General features: G+C 34.7%; 3 protein-coding genes and 1 long non-coding RNA gene across 6 annotated transcripts; 1 reads left to right on the top strand and 3 right to left on the bottom strand.

Moving 5' to 3' along the window:
- LOC111781506 lies at window positions 1-2,110 on the top strand. Its single transcript, XR_002812993.1, has 3 exons — window positions 1-684; window positions 930-1,336; window positions 1,748-2,110. It is a non-coding gene; the product is annotated as an uncharacterized LOC111781506 (long non-coding RNA).
- On the bottom strand, window positions 1,433-4,358 carry LOC111781503 (ribosomal RNA-processing protein 17). Its single transcript, XM_023662145.1, has 4 exons — window positions 4,132-4,358; window positions 3,904-4,009; window positions 2,265-2,394; window positions 1,433-1,884 (listed from the first exon to the last, which is right to left on the bottom strand). The coding sequence occupies exons 1-4, from the start codon at window positions 4,248-4,250 to the stop codon at window positions 1,643-1,645; spliced, it is 597 nt and encodes a 198-aa protein (XP_023517913.1). The 5' UTR covers window positions 4,251-4,358; the 3' UTR covers window positions 1,433-1,642.
- A 494-nt stretch (window positions 4,359-4,852) lies between these two features.
- On the bottom strand, window positions 4,853-14,546 carry LOC111781267 (B3 domain-containing protein Os07g0563300-like). Of its 3 annotated transcripts, none has more exons than XM_023661765.1 (14): window positions 14,150-14,546; window positions 13,125-13,206; window positions 12,900-12,998; window positions 11,961-12,297; window positions 11,462-11,807; window positions 11,145-11,241; window positions 10,780-10,954; window positions 9,970-10,043; window positions 8,752-8,820; window positions 8,411-8,674; window positions 7,084-7,133; window positions 6,495-6,608; window positions 6,220-6,290; window positions 4,853-6,053 (listed from the first exon to the last, which is right to left on the bottom strand). In XM_023661765.1, the coding sequence occupies exons 1-14, from the start codon at window positions 14,302-14,304 to the stop codon at window positions 5,269-5,271; spliced, it is 2,718 nt and encodes a 905-aa protein (XP_023517533.1). In that variant the 5' UTR covers window positions 14,305-14,546; the 3' UTR covers window positions 4,853-5,268. The 3 variants fall into 3 exon arrangements, with proteins under 3 accessions (XP_023517533.1, XP_023517534.1, XP_023517535.1); XM_023661766.1 differs by having other exon boundaries at window positions 8,773-8,820; XM_023661767.1 differs by having other exon boundaries at window positions 12,168-12,297.
- Window positions 14,547-19,647: 5,101 nt separating this feature from the next.
- On the bottom strand, window positions 19,648-20,557 carry LOC111781944 (sphingosine kinase 1-like). Its single transcript, XM_023662687.1, has 2 exons — window positions 20,171-20,557; window positions 19,648-19,706 (listed from the first exon to the last, which is right to left on the bottom strand). The coding sequence occupies exons 1-2, from the start codon at window positions 20,457-20,459 to the stop codon at window positions 19,648-19,650; spliced, it is 348 nt and encodes a 115-aa protein (XP_023518455.1). The 5' UTR covers window positions 20,460-20,557.
- Window positions 20,558-21,018: the final 461 nt, after the last annotated feature.

Below are 21,018 nucleotides of genomic sequence, written 5' to 3'. Positions count from 1 at the left end.
TATTTATTACATTCTTCCCTGTTTCTTGCAAGTTTTTATCCAAGATTTTCTGTGCCCTTTGTTGTTTTAAGCAAGGTATATGGATGTAGAACCTGCAAATGAACGAGAAAATATTGCATCCTTTTGGTGCGAGTGTGGCAATAGATTATGCCGACAGGCATGCATATGTAGTAAAGAGATATATTTCTTAGACAACCCGATTTCTGTCCAATTATAGATTGTGGCGGCATGAGTTTGCAATGAAATGACACGTTTAGAAAAAATGAAAATTGTGAATATATGGTTTTGATGGAAACCTGGGAGTCAAAGCATGCATTGAAGTGTGATCAATGTTTCTCGGCATATCTACTCGCAATAAACTTGTGATCATTTTTTCACATCAATATTCATGTAATATCCATTTTTCACATCGATATTCATGTAATATTCATCGCAATAAATGAATTTGCATTGAAGTGGATTTTCTTGTTTGAAATTATCCGTTTACTCATATGTACATCTTACATCAAATTGATAACCAACCGATGAAATAACTTCCACAGTTTCAAAGAAACTTTTCTTATGCCCTTAAGTACAATCTGAAGGACAATACTTAGTGAAGATCTTGTTGTCCCTATTCCCCTTTCAATCCTCGTGTCAAGCTGCTCGTCTTCCAGTGTTCTTCATTCGGTGTCGTACTATGAGGTATTTATTCTGCTATTCAGCCTATTGTATGTACACTTCTGTCTCTTGTTTATTGAGATTCATTTGTCATTCTCATGACGATTAGATTGTCGTACGGTTGTCCGGACTGTTAATTGTGAAATATGTATCTGTTTTTCATTACGAGTGACCTGCTGCGGTTTCCAAAGGCCTGATGTCTACCAATGTATACTGTTGAAGAAAGTGTGGTTTTTATTTTATTCTATTTGCTTTTAAACCCCATGTAGGAATCCTCTGAAGCTGTCTCCGCGGATCAAAGTTATCCGTGGAAGTTCACGGACTTATATCTTTCAAATAGAAATTAAACAAAGAGACACAAAGACAGCTTACAACATCTTACTGTCTTCGTAAAAGTTCTTCGTAAAAGTTCAGGTCCAGCAATTTTTTTTTCTTTCTCTGCATACTAATTGTGGAAATGGAAAGTAAAAGATTGACAGAAATCCTGTGATTAATTAGTTAGTGGACCTATTTGGTTGTGAACTTTATGGACAGATAGTTTTGTTATGAAATGAAATTGCTTCTACTTCTGAAGGCTCTTTTGGTTCCTGTATGATGGTTGTGCAAGCAGATGACCATACGTTTGTATCTATGCCAAGATCTCCGTCTGGACAGTTGGAAGGTCCATCAACTCAAGGTTTTCTCTTGCTCATATCTCATTGATAAGATTCAATGATGTAATGAAAGAATTTTTTGATTCTTAGATGAGTTGCAATCTAATGTTTGTCATCTTGGAATAATGAGAGAATCATTTCAGCTTCTCATAAAAAAGAAAATTGCACTTTCAGTTTGCAAAATGGCCAACCTTTTACAAAGTAATACAAAACCCTCAAACCCCCTACAGCCCATTCTCAAGATCACACCCTATTCTCAAGAGATAACATACACGTCATTACATTGCAGATTTAGAAAAGAGTGAGCATAAAGCTTTTAGTATAATTACCTATTTCTTTTTCCTTCCTTTCTTTTTGTCTGTTTTACTACGGGACTTTGACCTTGACTTCTTTCTTGCAACTTTCTTGAATGGCTTCTTTTTGGTAACTGGCAGGCTGTGCTTCTTATCCTTTGCAAGAAGTTGGGATGTTGATGCCTGTGGCTTGTCAATGGGATCGATTTCTTCGTCACGACGTACCTCACTTGTTGTCACAGTGACTTTGATGTTTCCACTGTCATACGTTGTTGTCTCTACAGAGAGGACCAAAAGCACGTTTGGATCAAAATAAAACGACATGTATCTCTATAACATAGATGACACTTCCAGTGTTTGATTATTGGAAGCCTCTTCCAAGATTCAGAGTTTCTCAATGAATGCATATCATTATCAATGTTATCAACTTCCAAGTTATTTTTCATATATAACCCGACTTTTAGCTTCCCTGTGAAAAGAATAATATCTGATCTGATTTTTTAAGATCGACACGTCTTTGGCCCCTTGTATTAGGAAAGAACTTGTAACTATTATCTGTCATTTTGATTAATTGAACACAACTGTGTTCTAAGCAAACTGGTGCAAATGGATTATCACATGCTTTTGATAGTTTAATGTGCAATTCCTAGAAAAATACCAGAAATTGGTGCCAATGGCTTCTCTTCCTCATCCTCATCCCCGTCCTTGAGATCATCATTCTGCTCATCAACTGGCCGGTCAGCTGGTAGAACACCGCCATGTAGCACCAGTTCTTTTTCTATTTTTCTCTGCAAGATAATTTATGACTTTCAGAAAATGTAACCCAGATGATATAGAAGAAAAGGACATATGCACCAAAAAGGCTGTTCTCTTTCTTGTTTCCTCTGTCAATAATATTTTACACAACTTATGCAATAAAAATATTCATAAAATACAATGCATAAATGACGACTAATTAGTAGCATTTTAGTTGAACGATCATTACAGGGAGGTTCACAATTAAAATCAACAAAAAAAGCTAGAGGCAATCTCTCACAACTGACTTAAATCACCTTCCTAACCCTCCCTTACCACCAGTTGTATTAGTTGCGGCAGTAGAATGGTCAAAATCGTACAGCTATTGAAATTTTTGTCGGAGGGAATGATCTGATAGTTCTACTTCTTAAGATAAACTGTACATCCTTGCGCGCAAGCTTAATAGAAGAAACATGCAGGGAGTGTAGGGTTTTGATACAAAATAAAGTGAAATCATGCCACATAAACTTCATGATGCTATCTTGTAGAGTGATTCGAATCACGAGTTTTCTTTACTCTTAATCTTGATCATCAAGGTAATTCATTCCAAAACTTTCCCTTGGATTGATTCTTATCGTTTTTGGGGTTTCGGGGATACTTTGATCTAAAGGTCTTGTTCTTCAACAAAGTTATTAGATCAAATCTCAATCCCAAGATTTTCATAGCAGGTTTGATGTGGGATGTTTTGTTGTTTCCTCACTTCAGAAGAGCAAAATTCTTGGGTAGACTGTCTTGTTGCCATTCTTTGAGGGATATGGCTTGAGAGGAATGGTAGACTTTTTAGAGTTGTTATAGAGATTTGAGAGAGTTATGGGAGGCTATTCTTTTTAGGTTCAACACTTCAAGACTCGGTGTAGCTAGGTCCCATTTTTTTTGTATTAGAACTCCTTCTTGCAGCATTGCAAGCACTTATACATTCTTTTATTGTTCTCCAAGAAAGTTCAAATTATAATTTATAAAAAAATGCATAAACATGCCTTCTAACTTTTCTATCCTGATGAATGTACAACTAAGTTCAAAAATCATTGCCCGTAGCTCAGTGAAAGAAAGAGAAGTGCAAGTCTCCTAAATACCCATTGTGACCTATGAAACTAAGGATTGAATAAATTCATATAAGCTTGGACAAATCCAAGGTGGAAAAACAACATTGGGACCTTTACCTTTAGCTCACAACCAGCCTCATCTCCAGAGTCCGAAGGAAATATTTAACCTTTCGTGAGACTAATGGTGTGGTGTGTTTGGTTCTCTTTCTAGCCACTGAGAATCCCAATGGTTTTGCAGTTCTGTTGGGAAATCAACAATGTACCAGAAAAGATTTATTCATGCGCTATCCTAAGTTCATTGAGCTAGAAAAGTAGTATTGTTCACAGAAAATTTTCAGTTCCGGAACTATCATTGTAGCTATTTCTTTCCCTGTAAACTCTAAAATGTCATCATCCTACGGACAAAATAGTTATCTGTTTACAGCAGTTCCCTTTCAGAAATAGAAACGTATGTCAAACCTTTTTGCGTTCTTCGATGCGCTTCCGCCGCTTAGCTTCCTCTTGTTGCTTTTCCGCTTCCTTTCTCCTTTTCTTCTTCCTCTTGTGAAATCCAGTTACATAGTCCCTAAGAAAAATTCAAAAAATAAAAAAAAATTAAAAAAAAAAAAACCAACAAGAAAATAGATAGAAATCGATATCAAATAAAATTCCCAATCAATCAAGTTCGTGCTGAGTTTGAAGGAAAACCTCAAGTCTTTCTCATTGAAAGAAACAGAAAGAGCTTTGTTCTTTAGAGCTTTCTTCTTTATGTGTCGAGCATGAGGCTGTGTGAGCGCCCCGCCTTCCTCCGCTTCGTTCTTCACCATCGTAGCGCCCTGTAACACTCTCTGCTTCACATTAAATTCGGTTCGCGCGGCGGCGGACACCTAATACCAAGCGCGGCGGCTAATTGGGTGGGCTTCATATCTCAAAGGAGATTGAAATTGATTATGCCCGGCCCAAACTCCAAATCAAATTACACAAATTCCATCTAACCTCATTTTTTAGGGGTTTTTTTTAAGATAATTTTTAAGGCAAATTAATTGACTGCTAGAGTTGTTAGTGATAAACTAAGAGAGAATTTATTAAAAGGACGAAATTTGGAGGAAAAAGAAACTTTCTTCAATTTGCAATAAACCCATTTAATAATTTTCTGTAATTTGTATTTGATAACTTTTTTTCATTTATATTTGATAGATTTCAAATTTTCAATAACAATTCTATTAATATAGAAAATATATATCAATTGAAAGTTCAAAAACATAAAACATTTAAACATTTTAAATCTAGATTTAACGGATTTATCCAATACAAATTTCTGGAAGAAAAAAAAAAAAGCGACTTAGCATTCCCAAAATTTATAGGAGTAATTGCTATCTCTAACGATTTACAAAAAGGAAAACAGAAAAAGAAAGAAAAAACAGAACGATAAGAGAAGAAACACATTGGGGATTATCAACGTATAGAATCAGAGCCAAACTTGGAAACCAGTCTCCATTCACTGTACTGAATCAAATTCAGCTGTTAATAATTCTGCATGAAGTATTTCATTCTATGTTTCCTAAATGTCAGATTGTTGATATGGTAGAGGGCGACTTCATCAGTTCAGTTCAGTTCAGTTCCCTTCTCAGCATTCTGCTATCATCTAATACGATAGAGTGGGGATATTTCTGAACCTAAAGGTTTCTCAATCCTGATTAACACTTCCTAGCGCTCTTTATGTACAGATTTGCAAATGGTTGAGATCAGCGTGGATGAATGTACAACAAAAACTGACCCACCAATGCAGTGTATGTGAAGAATATATATGAAGGACCCGGATGGATGTAAGTAGAATGTTTTGATTCAACCTGTGGCTGACATGGATGCCGAAGCATTGAACGACAGCGTTCCAGGATGGTCCTTATCGGCATCTAAATTGCTGCTACCGAGATCAATGACATTGCTACTGTTCTCAACCCTGTGTTCACGTTCCCCTCCGGGTTCTAATGGATCGCTTGATGAACTACCAGCACCACCAGAGTTCGACCTTTGCTGCTCAAGGAATCTATCCCCAGTATCTTGAAGCACTTTCATCATGCTTCCAGAATCAGAACCTGGTGACAGCTCTTCCTCTCGCTCAGGCTGCATATTCAAATCGATTTGGCCTTTAAAAGGAGAAGTGGATGGCTTGTTTCTGTTAGGATCCTCATCAGAACCATCGGTCATTTTCCCTTCCACAATCAACTTGCTTGGACCTGTGTTACTGAAAGTAAGAGATTCATCGTCCATTGATCTATCAAGAAACATTTCATCCTGAAATTGATGCCTTTGGCGCGTAGTTTCTGCTTCCTTTTCAGATTGCTTTTTTTCACGTCGAAGCATTAATGTTTGAAAACGGCGCTTTACTGTCAGACACACATTACAGGTACATGTCTGCTTATGTTTTGGTCCCTTACCACTTGGAGGCTGAATGCATACTATGCATGAGCATCCAGGTCTATGGCGAGGGTGCTTTGTAGTGGCCTGGCCAGGTGCCTGGCTTGCCTCGCCTTCTTCTAAGATGGCTAAATTTGCAAGTGTGTCAAGTCCCTCCAGAGCTTCAACATTATCTGGTTCTAGTTTAGCAGCCTTCATTTTCTGAACAGCAGCTATAAATAGCAAACAACAGATTAGGAACACTGGATGTGAAGCAAAAATATTAATAACAGAAATGGACAAAAAGAAGAGACCCATCTAATCGAATCAGTTGGGATTCATTTATGCATGAAGATACGGTCAAACAATGTAATAGTTTTTGTTTTGAACAATTCTCACCTGAATTACTGGGCGACAGTAGTTCTTCCAGCTTCTCTGTTGACAACTCTTGAGCTGCGGAGCAAAAAGATCTAATGCAGAGAGAATTATATTAGTAAAATTCACAAAAGCCATACTATAACTTTGTTAGAAGCACTAACACAAAGAAAGCTCATCTATCAATGCTACACATATGCAGTGAGTTGAAAAGAAAATGCTACTTTGTGCTCACTATCTTAAATCTCCTTATGACAAAAGACTTGACAAATCAAAAGAGAATAACGTGGCCATTCTACCTCTCAGGGTCCCATGAGTTGTCAGAACAAATCCATTTTGAGGGTAGAAGAGCACTGGCTGGCAATTTTCGCCACTTCAAACAGTCTTCACATTGAATCCATTGAATCCTTTCACTGAAAATAAACCACAGTATTTGCAAGGAGCAAGGATAATATATTTTACTTACAGGCTTGTCAATGCTATGTATGGTAAGATGACAGGACCATAGGAAGAAGAAAACGCTATGAGATACATGCATCCTTGTAAAATTAAAAAAGAAACATAAAACACAGACACACACATACACAAGGTTTAATCAATTCAGAAAACAGAGAGAACTCAATAACAAAATAAGAAATCAGCTAGTCCAGCCCCAAGTAGGCAAAGGCCATAACACCCCTACTCCAAAACAAATGAACAAATCACCAGAGATGGATAGATAAAAAACAAGGAAGAGAGGCATTCAACATTTGTAACACTGTAACAGGAAAATTATTTGCATGAGAAAGCTTGCAGGTACAGAGGGGTTCCAAAGGAAAAATGCACACCATGACAATGGCACAAAATGGAACAAAAAAGTCATCAGCAAACCTAAAAAGAGAGGTTTACCATGTATTATCAGGAGGTATAATTGTAGGTTTCCCAAGTACGGGTGCATCCTGTAATAACACAAGCCAGAATATTGATGTTACCATCACCTCAAATACACGCAGCTTAGAATAGACATCATATAGACACGCTATTGAACATATTCTAATCTGCAAGCTAACTTGCACGCCACTTCGCAGGTTGAACCTTGAACGTCATATCAGAAAGAAAATAACTGCAGCACTGCAGTAAAGGATGCAGCCATTCGTGGTAAATCAAAAGCAAACAGTTGATCAAAGAAAAATGCCAATCTCCAACTTGATTGACACGGACATTATAACTCATGACATAGATTAATATAACTTCTGGATCTAACAGCAGCGAAGGGCATTTCAAACTTGCATTTAGAACAGTTAGGGGAGAGAAAAAGCATCCAGCTGTTTTTTTCTTTCTTTAGATGTCTAAGAAGCCAAATACAAAAGAATGAAAATGAGACATCTCCTCAAAACCAAGGGGTGACAAAAAGGATCCCAATTGGTTACCATATGGACTAGATCATAATTACAATATAACCAAGAGCTCCTAGCGTTCACAACTATTCTCCTTTGATGCAGTAGGCGTGTCCAATTCTCCTCCTGCATACCTTACTATTTCTATTATAACGTAATTTATGGTGGTTGGTCAATTGAAGGCTACAGATAGTAGCATTTCTGAAAACTCCGCAGTTCTTATCTATTCTAACAAAATTTCTGATTGTATTTTTCACCATCCTTCCTCTATTTGTCTATTATTTTCAATTGGAAAGCATGCTTCTAACTACATGGAAGTTCGTTTTCCTGTATGAAAATAGCATTAATCCAATGAATTTTGCTTCATTTTATTATTTAACAAATTTAGTAACAAAAAAATTGAAAACCTCAAATCTCCATAACCCAAATTTACTGGCTCTCCCACCATACACACATGCTTGGAGAGGCCACATCATCTCCCTAATGAACATTCCAAATTTGGGAAAATGACTCACTGCCAAGGTTTCAACAAATATTGTTGGCAAAGTTGCTATGGCATCAACCAATTGATTGACCATACAGAATGTAAGCTCCTAGCATTCCATAGCTGACCAGAGATAAGGGTAGCTCCAATGTTTGCAAATAGGCAACTGATTGTAAACTATAAGGGTCTACAATCAGTTGCTGGTATTCATATCATCATAGCCGAAATATTCCATTCAGTCATGAGCACCAAAAGTTTGTTTAGGGAAGGATTCAGTAAGTTTCAGTTCGCAAGGGAATTGAATTGATAATAATAAATACATGGATCATAAGTAGATGGCTCTGGAAAGTTATACCTCATATTCCTCAAATTCAAAACCTTCAATGACCACAATATTCGGTAATTGGTTTGGAGGAGGCCGAAGCAATCCTTGAGCTTCTTCCCAAGTTATCTTCAACTCAATCATGTCTTCATTTTCAATTCTAAGGCGTTTACTCTTTGAACCTAAGGTGCTGTTTTTCCTCTTTCTAGAAATTGAAGGTTTGACTCCCAAGACCTCTTTCGCTATGTATCCAGACTTGTCAACTTTTGTCCATGAATTAGGATCTGCCAATTCAGCCTGGTTCATTCATGAAAAGGAAGGTGATCCCATAGTTATTGTTTAAAGTGAAGAGCAGCAAATGAAATTTTACTGACTTTAACTTTTATATTACTGACATCTCCATGTGCAGGAGCTCCATTCTTGGTCTTGTTTGTTTCATTTTCCTGTCAAAGCAAACACAGAGTTAAGACACAAGCAATTTTTAGATAAAATCGGTCTGTTTTTAATGGGAAAGAAAAGTTGGAAACTCCTGCTTAAACTAAAACATGATCTAGAAAATATGACCACTCAAAAAGTTCAATTTTTATCAAAAAAAAGACCCACAATGATGAGTACATTCAGCAAGCAATACATGTGACTTTATGCAGCAGGCGTTCAAATTCTCACTTAGCAGATTACAAATCAAAACAATTTAGTTGGACAACACATTCAATTATCTAAAGTAATTAACATTTACTTCTTCTATTAGTTATGTTCAATACAAACTAGATCTTGCCAAGGGTCCAATCCTAAAGCACTTAATATATTTCAACATCTCAAATCAAATTATGTAAACTTGTATGTGTAACTTAGAAGTTACACAGTTACCAACTTATTTGCTACCACAAGGAAAACCCACTTAATTTGATATTTCTTTTTCATAATAGTTCATGTAGTCTCAAAATGCTGTGAATCTATCCTAGAAACAGGAAACACTTTTCATTTAATTGATGGAAAGTTACAAACAACATCCATACAACTCCTGCTCACAGTTTACCACTCCAATTAAAATTAACTACATTGGGGGTATAGTCACAATATAACTTTGAAGAAGGGGCTAAAAGGGTGAAAACACTTCCCTTCAAAAATTCTTAGGTCTATTTAAATACTACATTCCCTAGATGACTGCTTTTCATGTCGTTAATTCATATTATTTTATCCCTACTCTTAGGTTTTCAATATTCTGCTAATCATGCTTGATATACTATTTTCTGCAACAGATCAGCAGTCCCCCTAAACCATCATGACACCACTTGCAACTCTATTTTTCTCAGTAAGCACTGCGTTTTCAAGAATCTATAGCTGAAAAAATCAATTAGAACACTCTGGTTTCTGTCTCAGTTACAAATTTATAGAAACGTAGATGTTTTTAGAATGGATTTAACCCTAAAGAAGTGAACAATAATAGATCTCCATGCAGAACAAATCCATATAATATTCTAAATACAAAATAATGCATTTTACTTCCATGTTCTATTGTTATTAAGATGCCGGATCTCACTTAAGATTTTCAACATACACAAAAGCCATAAGCTATCTTGAAAACGGAAAACCTGATCAGCTGCTGTTGAGGCCTTTCTGAAACCCATAACCAACTTCCCTTCTGGCTCTAGCCGACTAAATGTCACTGATGACATGGAAGGAAGTTTCAGTTCATAACATGAGTGAGACCATATGCAATAATACAGATAAAAATTAAGGTTCAACTTTCGAAAGAAAAAAAATATAACTCAAGGGATGTTTGATAAACATTTTGGAGCTATATGGAAATTTATTTTGTAGAATACTGTTTTTAAGAAACATTTTTTAGAAATGCGATAGAGACTTTTTAAAAGCACATTTGAAATCATCACAAACCTGCCTGAAAAAAAAAATCAATTGTTCTTAATAAAGGACTTATAATTAAAGGAAAAACCATTATAAAAACTGTTTTTAAACACTATTACTATATAGATTTTTTTGTTTTTAGGTTTACAAGCCTAAAAATATCTATGTATTGACAATTTAAATATTTTGTAACGTGCCTTCATTAATTGTTTTTAAAATCTTTCCCAAAGTTTTAAATATAGAAGAGGTAGTTTTGAAAAATATGTTTTAGTATTTTAAGTTTAGTTGTGAGTTCAATAAAAAATTAACATAAAAATTATAAGGAAACAGCTTTAATTTAGTAAATACAAAACTTAAAATATTACAATCAAACTGGCTCTGGCAAGTTAATGGCATTGCTAGTGTTCAAAAAGATAGAAAAGCGCTTCCAATCAAAAAGAATCCCGAAGGAAATGCCACCTCAAACCAATTTTTAACAAACTGTGGTGTGTAATTCCTGAAGAGTGAGTGTTTTTTTCTTATGGTCATATGCATACCTATGTCACCTGCTTGCAATTGCATAGACTGTATGCAGGGAGTAACCCCCTCTAGAACATACATCCTGCTATTGTTATTAGGCCAAAAACGGAACTGAAATATCCATTCCTTTCCTTTTGCATCCTGTACTTTTAGAGGTAATCCCTCAGGCTGGGAAATTGATGGAAAATAGGCCTGCAAGTTGAAAGTATATTGTAACCAGCTGATTGATGACAGAACAAACACTTGTAATAAAATTCTCAGCCCTAGAAGTTGCCTGTAGAATACTGAAGTATAAATATTGAACTTGCAAGACTGTCATATACGTATTGAACTCATAGATAGAATTAGAAATAGAAATAGACTCTAGAAAATAAATACTCACCTCAGCACATTTTTTTGGAAGCACTAAACGTCCAATCCGCCCAGCATCACTAGCACTCAACATTTTTTCAAACAATGGAGTAATAACAGAATTTGAGCTTGAAGATTGTCAAGGCTACTAGCTGAATGCTTCTAAAAAAAATTGACAAAACTATGTACAGGAACTTGAATGGTCTTAAATATTTCAGCTAGAATTTAACTTAAATCCTGCACAAGAGTATGAAGCCAAGTAATCAGAGTTACAAACTTTCAACAACTAGGAACAATTCTATTTCATATTTTAAGACTATCCCCAAGATTGTATCGATGGAAGGATACTCGACAGATATTTGTTGTAGCTCCTGGTCAGTAAACCTAGGCCAGTATCGTGGAAGCAAATAATTCCTTCCACGTGAATCTCCTCTAGGCCTTCCGTTGCGCAGCTGTGTTTCACTAGAGGGGTCAGCTCCATTTTGTAAATTGGTATGGACCTGCTTTGGCAGAGGAGATGGTGGAGTTGGTCTCAAATGAGTTCCAGACATCCTACTACGTGTACTTGGTTCATTTGGAGGTGCATAAGGTACATTCAAACCATATTGTGTAGTACAGGTATCCTCCTTCACAAAGCTAGACTGCTGTGGAATACTAGAACATGAGCTAGGTTTATCCTCACAGTTAATGCCTCCTACACGATATCAATAGTCAGGTTCAACCAACACTTTCCATAATTACTAAATACTGTTCTCAACAAAATGAATGGTGGCTATTTATCAGCATTTTACTTATTGTTTTACCTTCAAAGCTTAAATGATTGAAAAAAAAAAAAAAGGATCCACACCTGCAGTCCCATTTTCACATAAATCCTGTCCACATTGCCTCAGGCTCCCATTCGAGAACCTTTCAGAAAAGTCTTCATTTTTTCTTTTTTCTAAAGATATGGGCAACCTTTCACTAGTATTAAGTTTGTTAAGGGCAGCTGATATGTCAACTTCATAAGGTGCTCTATGATGCAATTCACCAGAAGGGAGAGAAGAATTGAACATACTGGGAGCTTGGCGCCATGGTACAGGACCTGATCCAGCTAACTGGCTCCAATTTTTCACAGAAAGGTCTTTTAGTCTGTCAGGCAAAGCTGAATGGAAAAGCAAAGACGGTGGCCATACTGGATTTAGCGGCTGAACCAAAATGAGAAAGTTGAGTTAAACGTGGAATGTGTTGGAATCCAACCAAACTATGTTAACTTATAATTCCATAAGCTGCACATGCATGAACTGTATCCTAACGCAGGAGAATGAACCCAAGATAGAAAACGAAAACCTAACAAATAAATGCTAGAAAGTACGCCCAAAAAAAATAGTAGTAAGGATGGTGAAAAGGTATCAGAATTGGCTAGGAGATCGCTAAGAAAATGGCATTTTTATCAACTTATATCACATGATTTTAAAAAATATATTTTTAATTTAGATCAATGTTGCACTTATGGCCAGGCTCAAAGGAAAAATTGAACGACTGCCCTTTTAGTTTCCACTTTGGCCAAGAGGTTTCCTTGTGACATCAATCAATGTTTCCCAAGAGAGATGCAATTGGTGCATCAGCATTGAGACAGAATCTTTTATTAAAAAGATGCCACATGTAAAGGAGAAAGGTCGAACAGAAATTTTAAGGGGAAAAAAACTAATGCAATTGTTTTACTCATAAATTACGAGGAAACAAAATGTCAGAAAATGTATGAACAATAAAAAATCTCGATGGAGAAGATAGCCAGATGCATTCTTACTAAGATGACATTCTTCCGTGCACATGTCATGCACTCGATACCCCCAGGATCCAGTAAGGTGAATGCATGAGCTGAAACAATGCACCCACAATGAACCCGCTGGAGAAAGAGATTTATTGTTAGTAAATATGTGCAAAAGAAGCCAATGAAAAATTTAACAGATGAACGGCCATATCTTGCAAGATAGAGCATATAAATTGATAGCAATGAACTTTTCCAGCTCACCTTTCCACAGGATTCACAGCACCTCCAGCCAGAAGCATTCAAGTGAAAAGTCTCGCAGAATCTTCCTTCTTCGTAAGCAGAACTACAAAAATGAATTTGAACGGAGTTCTTAAAAGTTTTGAAGCCCTTCGAGTATTTTATTCAGTGTTACGAGAAACCATAACCACTAATAGCCATAGGCGAATTTCAATCAACACAATCTTATAATGTAAATAATCATCTCATCAGAACCAACCATCGTATGATATCTGTTTACTTCCTACCTTTTCTGCACCCTTAATCAGAATGTCCTAAATCCATCAACATGCACGCATCATATTGTATAGTATGAATATCCCATGTGCTAAATTTACTGTTCAACATTCTTATTACAACATATATATATGCCTACCCAAGCAACCTTGTTGAAGGTCTTAAGCAAGATAAATGAGTACAGCGCACAAAGAAAAAGATAGAAAAAAAAATGTTAATAGATCAATGCCTCTCCAAGTTCCTAGAAGGAAATAATTTCCAAACAAACTATTAAGAATGACCAGAAGATTCAGAACAAATCAAAGAGAAAGGTGATAGTCGCTTTGCGAATATCATAACAAGAATTGCTGATAGTTATTCCTCAACCCCACACGTCGGAAAACTCTCAGTAATGGAAAGTAAAGTTTCACCGGACTTAAACTACATCCGTACTTCAGTGAGCTTCGTAAACCAATTCCCAGAACCTCAACACGGTAAACTCGAAACTAGATAAGAAAAAGATAAAGCCACGACTGAAACCAGTGTCAACAAAAAAAGACGGCGCCTGAACTACTAAAGTGAAGGGGGGAAAAGACATGCCCCTTCTCCTTACCTGCATTAAAACAAGCAAACAAAACTCCAAGACCGCAAAAACACACCCAAATAAACCTCCAAGAACGCAAAAACACGCTCAAATAAACCTCCAAGCTTATAACAAGACAAGCCGAGTAAGAGAGAGAGAGAGCGAGATAGAGAGAGAGAAACAATCAATAAAAGTAGACAGATTAACTTACGCGCATCGATCGCAGAGCTCGGCAAAGTCGCCGGTGCGAAGACGCCATCCCTTTCTGGAGCGGTCAGGTCTAAGTTCTTTACAGTCGGAATTATAGCAAGGCTTGGTAGAAAGAGAGGAGGAGGAGGAAGAAGCAGCGGTAACGGCAGACGACATCGGAGCCCTGCAGAAGGAAGAGGAAGAGGAAGAGGAAGGTGGACGGCATAAACCCTAGAAAGGGAAGTGATAGAGGGAGGAGAGGTCTGAAAGGAGAGAAACAGAAGAAGAAGAAGAAAGCGAGAAGAGGAGTAATGGTGGTTGCCGCGACCTGATCTGCAATAATCATGGGACGAGAAGCGACCCAGGATGTGTATCAGACCAGAAGAGGGTTTGGAGAGAAGACAACGACGTATTTAAACCAACCAAAATTAACATAAGAAAATAACATCCAAATTATTATTATTATTATTATTATTATTATTATTATTATTATCTCTCTTTATTTTCACTGTATTATACAATCAAATCCACGAGGCTTCAAAATCACGTCGACTCGTGTTCTGTCCTTATTATTTGCCGTCCTTCCCTCTTTTCTTCTCTCTTTTTTTTTTTTTTAATCAAATAGTGGTTGGTACTTCTTATTATTTTACCAATATTATATAATTTTCAACGATAAAATAAAAGGACGATAAGCATATATATATATATAGTAATATATAAGTTAAATTAACCAAAGCGCTCTTAAATTTTATAATTTATCTAAAAAATATCTTTAAATTTTTAAAAACGTCAATAATATCTTTAAACTTAAAAGAAAAATCTAATTTTGAATGAAAACAGATAATAATGTACCATTAAATTTTTTAAAGAGTTTTAAAATATACCTAAAATTTTTAAAATAATATTAAAAAATATCCCTAAAATTTGAAATTTCAAAAAATATCTTTATTTTTTATTTACTTACCTGTCACGCTACGAAACTTTTTAAATTGACTTATTAAAAAATTTAACCTTTTGTGGCAGCCACAATTGAAGATAGTAATAAAGCTGTGTTTTTTAATTATATATTTTCAAACTTTAAATACAGTTTTTTTAGAATTAAATGCAGTTTTAATTTATAAATTGATATTAATATCATACGTATACAAATCTTTATTTTACTTTTTATTAGTATGTTTCAATATTATTTAAATTGGACATTTATTTCATTTTATTTTATTGTTACTTATAAAGCCATCTTCGTGTCTTTATTATTATTACATTTTTCATATTTGAAAAGAGCTTGTTTAATAGTTAATTATGTTTTTTTCTCTAATTTTTCAAATGGTAAGATATATGTGCGTTTAAATGAATGATCTCCTTCACGTTTAGGGGGAGGGTCCCCACGAATAAAATGAGCACTTCTTAGAGTAATACTTATATACTTTTATGAAGAAAAAAACAAATGATAAATTACAAATTAAGTGGGACCCACCCATACCAGGGCGTTTCAGAGTTGAAGGTTTTTGTTGAAGAATGTCGTGTCATTTTAATAGTCAGAAATGTAAAAATAGGTTTTGTTTTATTCAAATTTTGAAATATTTTCTCTCCACGTATTCTCTGTTTTAATTATTATTATTATTTTTAATTAATATTAAAAGTTAAAACCGTTTTCACTATTAATTAAAACAAATTGTGTCATTTTATTTTATTCAAATTTTGAAGTATTTTTTTTTTCATGTAATTCTATATTTGTTTTATTTATTTTATTTGTTTCAATAAATATTAAAAGTTAAATGGTTTTCACTATCAACTCAAACAAACTATACTGTGTCGGTAAGAAATGAAAAACATGTTTTATTGTATTCCAACTTTGAAATATTTTTCCATATGTTTTATTTATTTTATATGTTGTTTTATTTATTTGATTAATATTAAAAATTAAACGATTTTTACTACTAACTAAAATAAATTATGTCATATCATTATAACAGTCAGAAATGAAGATGAGATTTTGTTTTATTCAAATTTTGAAATATTTTCCTTCATGTAATTTTACCTTTGTTTTATTTATTTTATTTTTTTCAATAAATATTAAAAGTTAACAGTTTTTCTAATAACTAAAATAAATTATGTCCTGTCACCCTAACAATTATAAACGACAAACAAGTTTTATTTTATTCAAACTTTTAAATATTTTCTCATATGTAACCCTATACTGTTTTATTTATTTTATTTTTCAATTAATATGAAAAGTTAAACTATTTTTGCTATTAACTAAAACAAATTATATCGTATCACAGAAATAAAAAACATATTTTGTTTTATTTAAATTTTGAAATATTTTTCCTCTGTCTTTGTTTCTTTATTTTATTTTATTCAATGAATATTAAAAATTAAACAATTTTCAATCCTAACTAAAACAAATTATGTGGTCTCATTATAACGGTTACAAAGGAAGAATATGTGTTATTTTATTCAAAATTTTCCCACACGTAACTTTGTTTCCGTTTTATTTATTTTATTTTTTCAATTAATATTCAAAGTTAAACATTTTTTATACTAACTAAAACATAACTAAAACAAATCATCCGGTGTCATTATAAAAGTTAGAAATGAAAAACAGGTTTTGTTTTATTTAAATTTTGAAATATTTGTTTGTCACGTAATTTTGTTTTTGTTTTATTTATTTTATTTATTTTCAATGAATATTAAAAGCTAAACCATTTCCACTTAACTAAAACAATTACATCATGTCAATGGTCAAAATGAAAAATATATTTTTGTTTTATTCCAATTTTAAAATATTTATATAACTTTGTCGCTGTTTTATTTATTTTATTTTTTTAATTAATACCGAAACTGAAACAAATTATTATTGTTTTTTTTTTCTTCAGAGTGAGAAACTTTGACAGATGAGCAACAAAGTTGGAATAAAAAAGAAAAACTTATTCGGAATATAAAATAAAATTATTTGTCTTTTCATAATTTACATATAAAAAATTACAAGATCTTTCACTCTCCCAATCGTTACAAACTAAAATATTTAATAAAATGATATATTAAATATAATTTAGTTGGTCGATTCAATTTGAATATTTCAATATGTCCAACTCCTAATATAATTATGTCATAAACATTTTGCAATTATTATGATTTATCTTCTCAAGGGAGAAGTCAACCTTTTTTTTTTAATTATATAATTGTTGGGCTTTAAGATTTAGGTAAAGATAAATATTATATACGGAAACAAAAATTATTGAAAGGTGGCTAGCATTCTTTGGCTGGGTTGGCAACTTTTCATTTACTTTAAATTTTATAATGACATAACATGTTTGATTTTTACTAATTTTATAAGGTTCGTCTTTACTTCAACGATGGGAATTCACAAATGCTATAAACTAATTTTATATGCTTTTTAGTTCGAAGTTGCTTTGGGCATCCCAAAAGATCTCATACAAATTGAGATGTATTACTTTACTTATATCATTTTCTAAATTAGTTAAAGGGGACTCACTACCAACAAAGCACTATAAATAAACATCTCATTACTAGACACTGCATCCCATTCTCAAACACCATAAATAAAATTTTAATCACATGACTCGTAAAGACGACTTGAATCAAAGGTACGGAGGTGGAAACAATGGAGAGTATGCACAAGAGATATGTTTTTTGGTACAAAGTTGGAAGGATTTAGCACGAGAATAAATTATCCGCGTGCCTTTTGTACACCTAGAAGTAAAAGTAGTTGGTAGTTTGCAAAAGCATGTGTGTTTTCTTCAGGCCTCTCTTTTCCTGTCTAACATATCAAGATTCTACTTCCAACATATTAAGATTCAAATCATTTTTGTACACACACAATCTACCAGCTTCACCGACTTGTTTCACACCAATTGTACAGCAGAGACAGGACTGAAAACAATCTTCCACTTACCAATTTGGCTCCATGAATACTTCTCAAGATACAAAAACAGAAGCCTTTGAACTAAATACAGACTTAGAGCATGCGGCCATGGGATCAAGAAGCCTATGCCACAGACAGCACGCGAGTTGTTTTTGACCGCGAGCTTAAGCACAGCCATTAAGATTAGCTTGAATCATTGTGAGGCCTTATGGGGAAGTTCAAAGTAAAGTCATAAGAGCTTATGCTCAAAGTGGACAATATCATACCATTGCGAAGATTCTTGATTCCTAACAAGAAGCATGCCAATGAAGAACATTTGTTTTTGTGAACTTAGATTAGCTTGAATCATTGTGAGGCCTTATAGGGAAGTTCAAAGTAAAGTCATAAGAGCTTATGCTCGAAGTGGACAATATCATACCATTGCGAAGATTCGTAATTCCTAACAAGAAGCATGCCAATGAAGAACATTTGTTTTTGTGAACTTAGATTAACTTGAATCATTGTGGGGCTTTATGGGGAAGTTCAAAGTAAAGTCATAAGAGCTTATGCTCAAAGTGGACAATATCATACCATTGCGAAGATTCGTGATTCCTAACAAGAAGCATGCCAATGAAGAACATTTGTTTTTGTGAACTTGGGCTTGAACCTAACATCTAAACCAGGTCACGGATAACCTTAATTGGTATGATCTGTGTGTTAGGGGACTCTTTGCTTGTATTGCGTCCTTGGTCTGTAACAGAAGCACTTCAAACCAATTCAAATGAATAATGTTTGAAAATCAAGGACAGTTATATGTCATCTTTAATATACAATAATGGCATTACCTGTCATCTTTAAACACGCATATAAATTCTAGTAGTAACTTGTAGCATTCCTAAGTACTCAACTTAGATAACTCTGCAGAAGCAAACATCAGGTAGGCAGAAATAGTTGCATCGGCAAAAGGACAAATTAACCTCAACTACCCAGTAGTAACACTAAAGAGAGATTTAAAGTTAGAGATACCTCAAGCAAGCATCAACACAGAAAAATGTTTAGCCTCTCCTTGCAAAATGGTGGCAACATCCAATGAACACTTATGGCCTGCAAGAAATTAAAATTTGTTTGCAAAATACCTCGATCATAAGGGAAAATAAGATGAACATTGGAGATTGACAAAACTAGACTAACCTTGAAGGATGGCTAGAGTAGCATTGCATGCGGTACAAAGGCCACTATTTGAATGAAGAAGTGATATCACCATTCCATTTCCAGTGCCTATGCATATATGAACCCCAATAAATACTATCAGAAATCTTGTTGTTCCAATCATTCATATGTTAACCATCCAAACAAGGAACTCCAATAAATGCTAATAGAATGGGAGTGTCTTTTCGTTGGTTAAGGGGGAAATCTGAGAAATCGAGTGCCATCAGACACCAATGTTCTTTCACTAGATATGATTCATGGTCAATACAATTCCAGTCTGCATATCATTTAAACATCTCCTTCAAATGTAGTAAGTTCAAAATTCTTGTTGTAATACTAAAAAATGTCAAACAAGTTAAGAATACGATACCTGCAGGCACTACTCCTAAAGGCATCTTTGTTGCATCAACCCAATCATCTCGCCTTAGCAATCCATTTATTGCCTACTAAACAATGCGATGCTTGTAAGAACGTGGAAATAGGGGAAAAAGAAAGATAAAGGCACCTAAGCAAACAAAAAAGACCAAGTTTGAAACAGAGTTGCCATTATTCCAGAAGACAATGGAAAGGAACACTACGCAGAACAAGTTTGAAGCACTAAAAACGCCGATGATCCTGGAGTGTTCTTCAACTCTTAATCAGCAGAAAAACTAACGGACATTATTCATCCTATTCCGTAATTAACATGTGACGACGGGAATTTGCAATGAGAAAAATCGCAATAAGAAGATTTCTCTTGTTCTCGAAATTAAGCCGAATGAACAGCATAAAGAACGAAGTATTAGGTTATGAGTTTCCGTTTGGCTCTTGAGAGATGTAGGAGAGAAACGAAAACATTAAATCATCATGGCAATCAGCAGGCACAAACAAATCAGATCACAGCAAAATCCTTCTCCTCCTTTCAATGCATTTTCTAAACTACTCGAAGTCAATATTAAAACCAGACAGAATTCTGGACGATCGTGTTACCAAGCAAATCGATGCATTCGCGGGGCTGAAACACAAACTCCTTCCTCACCAAAGCTCCGCTGCTCCCAAAGCACCACAATCCACCACGGTCCTCAACGAGAGCATTGATCCTAATCTTCGGACCATCAATGGAGAATCCGATAACCTCTTTCTCAATGGCCAGAGATCGTTGGCCTTTCTCCGACCACCGAAGCCAACCGTCAGCTGTGAGAATCATTGGCGTGACGATTCCGTCGTCAAGGAGGAGACGGTGGTTAAGGACAGGCTCTGGGTCTCCGGATTGATCCATTTTTCAGAAGATAATGGAATAGTAACAATCCACTGGACCCCGGTTTGTTATCTGAATATGGCGGGTTTGTGTTGGTGGTGGTCGGCGGGAAAAGAAACGTGGCCGTTTAGACACAGAAGGCTAGCAGGCCCGGTTCGGAACCGAGACCGTAAAATTTTTATATGTTTCTTTATTATTATTATTATTTTTAAAAAATAATTTTATTTTATAATATTTTATTACCTCGATTGTGCTCCACGTGGCAGGGACACCGGAGATTACAAGAAGAAGTCTGTGGAGAGATTGCGTGTGGCTCGCACGTATTATTATTGATGCTTACGGCATCTGCGTGTGGCGATTGGAAAACAAAAAGAAACGGAGAAATAAATTCAAAGCGACTGAAAGAAGCCCAATTATTTGATCATGGATTTATGGAAGAAGGCCCAATTATGCGGTCGGAGATATAAAATTAATTGTATAAATTATAAATACCGTAAATATCATCTAAAAATAAAAATGAAAAAAAAAAAAAAAAAAAAAAAAAAAAAAAAAAAAAAAAAAAAAAAAAAAAAAAAAAAAA

The sequence above is a fragment of the Cucurbita pepo genome, chromosome LG19 (assembly GCF_002806865.2).
Source record: "Cucurbita pepo subsp. pepo cultivar mu-cu-16 chromosome LG19, ASM280686v2, whole genome shotgun sequence".
NCBI classification, from domain to species: domain Eukaryota; kingdom Viridiplantae; phylum Streptophyta; class Magnoliopsida; order Cucurbitales; family Cucurbitaceae; genus Cucurbita; species Cucurbita pepo.
The sequence above is the reverse complement of the archived record's forward strand: the minus strand, read 5'-3'. Positions and strand labels throughout refer to the sequence as shown.